This window comes from Sinocyclocheilus rhinocerous, unplaced genomic scaffold (assembly GCF_001515625.1).
Source record: "Sinocyclocheilus rhinocerous isolate Xijiao unplaced genomic scaffold, SAMN03320098_v1.1 scaffold1493, whole genome shotgun sequence".
Taxonomy (NCBI): domain Eukaryota; kingdom Metazoa; phylum Chordata; class Actinopteri; order Cypriniformes; family Cyprinidae; genus Sinocyclocheilus; species Sinocyclocheilus rhinocerous.
This window is the reverse complement of record NW_015640467.1, coordinates 778446-779890: the sequence shown is the minus strand read 5'-3', so window position 1 is coordinate 779890 and position 1445 is coordinate 778446. Positions and strand designations below refer to the sequence as shown.

General features: G+C 32.2%; 1 protein-coding gene across 1 annotated transcript in view; it reads left to right on the top strand.

The window, feature by feature from the left end:
• LOC107753047 (solute carrier family 12 member 7-like) overlaps positions 1-1445 on the top strand; it is a 59973-nt gene that overhangs the window by 43878 nt on the left and 14650 nt on the right. Inside the window, 1 exon segment of the mRNA XM_016569150.1 lies at positions 688-929. Coding sequence (XP_016424636.1) covers positions 688-929 — 242 coding nt within the window.

Genomic DNA, 1445 nt, shown 5'->3' with positions numbered 1-1445 from the left:
GTAAGTTGATTTGATTTGATTTGAATTTAAAGCACTTTAATTTCACTTGCTGCCGATATAAAATTAAGCAACTTTGTGAATTTTATTTTATAAGAACTTCTATTTCACTTACATGAAAAAATAAGTACGGGGTCCATGGAAAAGAAAATCCTTGTAAAAAAAAAATTTAACAGTAAAAAATAAGATTAAAATTAATTAATTAATTAAAAAATAAACAAATTAAAATGCTTAAATTAAAAAAATAAAAAAATTAATAAGATTAAAATTAATCAACTGATTGATTTAAATAAATAACATTTTAAAATTGAATAAATAGTAAAAGTTGGACTTAAATACATTTAAAAGTACAGTGCAGAAAAAATGTAGTAATGTAACAATATAAACTAAATATTTTCTAAATAATTTGAACATATTTAGAATATTAAGTTTTTACAGTCTAAATTGGGTCTTTATACATGACAATATATAGCTGCCTCTTAAATTTTTGGGTGGGGGTCCATCACACAAAGATGGTCATATTTGGGGGTCCATGGCCTCTAAAAGATTGAAAACTCCTGCTATTACTCTTATTTCTCCGAGATGCATTCTGTCAGATGATACTTACCAGTCCTATTCCCGTCCTTTCCCCATGATTTCCTCTCTATTCTGTTCTATAAAATAACATCTTCTATCTGTGTTGTGTCACAGACGTACATAGTGCCCAACACTGCCATCTTTAAGGCGGAGGAGAAGGCGGAGGAGGCGGATGCTCTGCTGAATAACATGCGTGTGTACGGGACGTGCTGTCTGACGCTCATGGCTCTCGTGGTCTTTGTCGGTGTGAAGTACGTCAATAAGCTTGCTCTGGTCTTCCTGGCCTGTGTGGTGCTGTCCATCCTGGCCATCTACGCCGGGGTCATCAAAACCATCTTTGAACCTCCGGTTTTTCCGTAAGTCACGCATTTTTTGTTTTGTTTTGTTTTGTTTTGTTTTTATCTATGCCGGGGTCATCAAAACCATATTTGAACCTCCGGTTTTCCCATAAGTCACGCATTTTTTTATTTTATTTTATTTTATTTTATTTTGTTTTGTTTTGTTTTTACCTAAAAATTTGTACATTTTTATTTTATTTTATTTTATTCTTTTATAACTCTTTTATTTACGGAAGTTCTAAGCGGCCATGCAATATATTTTTTTTCCTTCTTGTTTTCTCGTTATAGCGACTTAATTTTCTCGTTATCTCGACATAACGAGAGTTGTTTTCTCGTTATAACGACTTAATTTTCTCGTTATCTCGACATAACGAGAGTTGTTTTCTCGTTATAACGACTTAATTTTCTCGTTATCTCGACATAACGAGAGTTGTTTTCTCGTTATAACGACTTAACGAGAAAATTATCTCGACATAACGGGAGTTGTTTTCTCATTATAACGACTTAATTTTCTCGTGATATCGACATAACGAG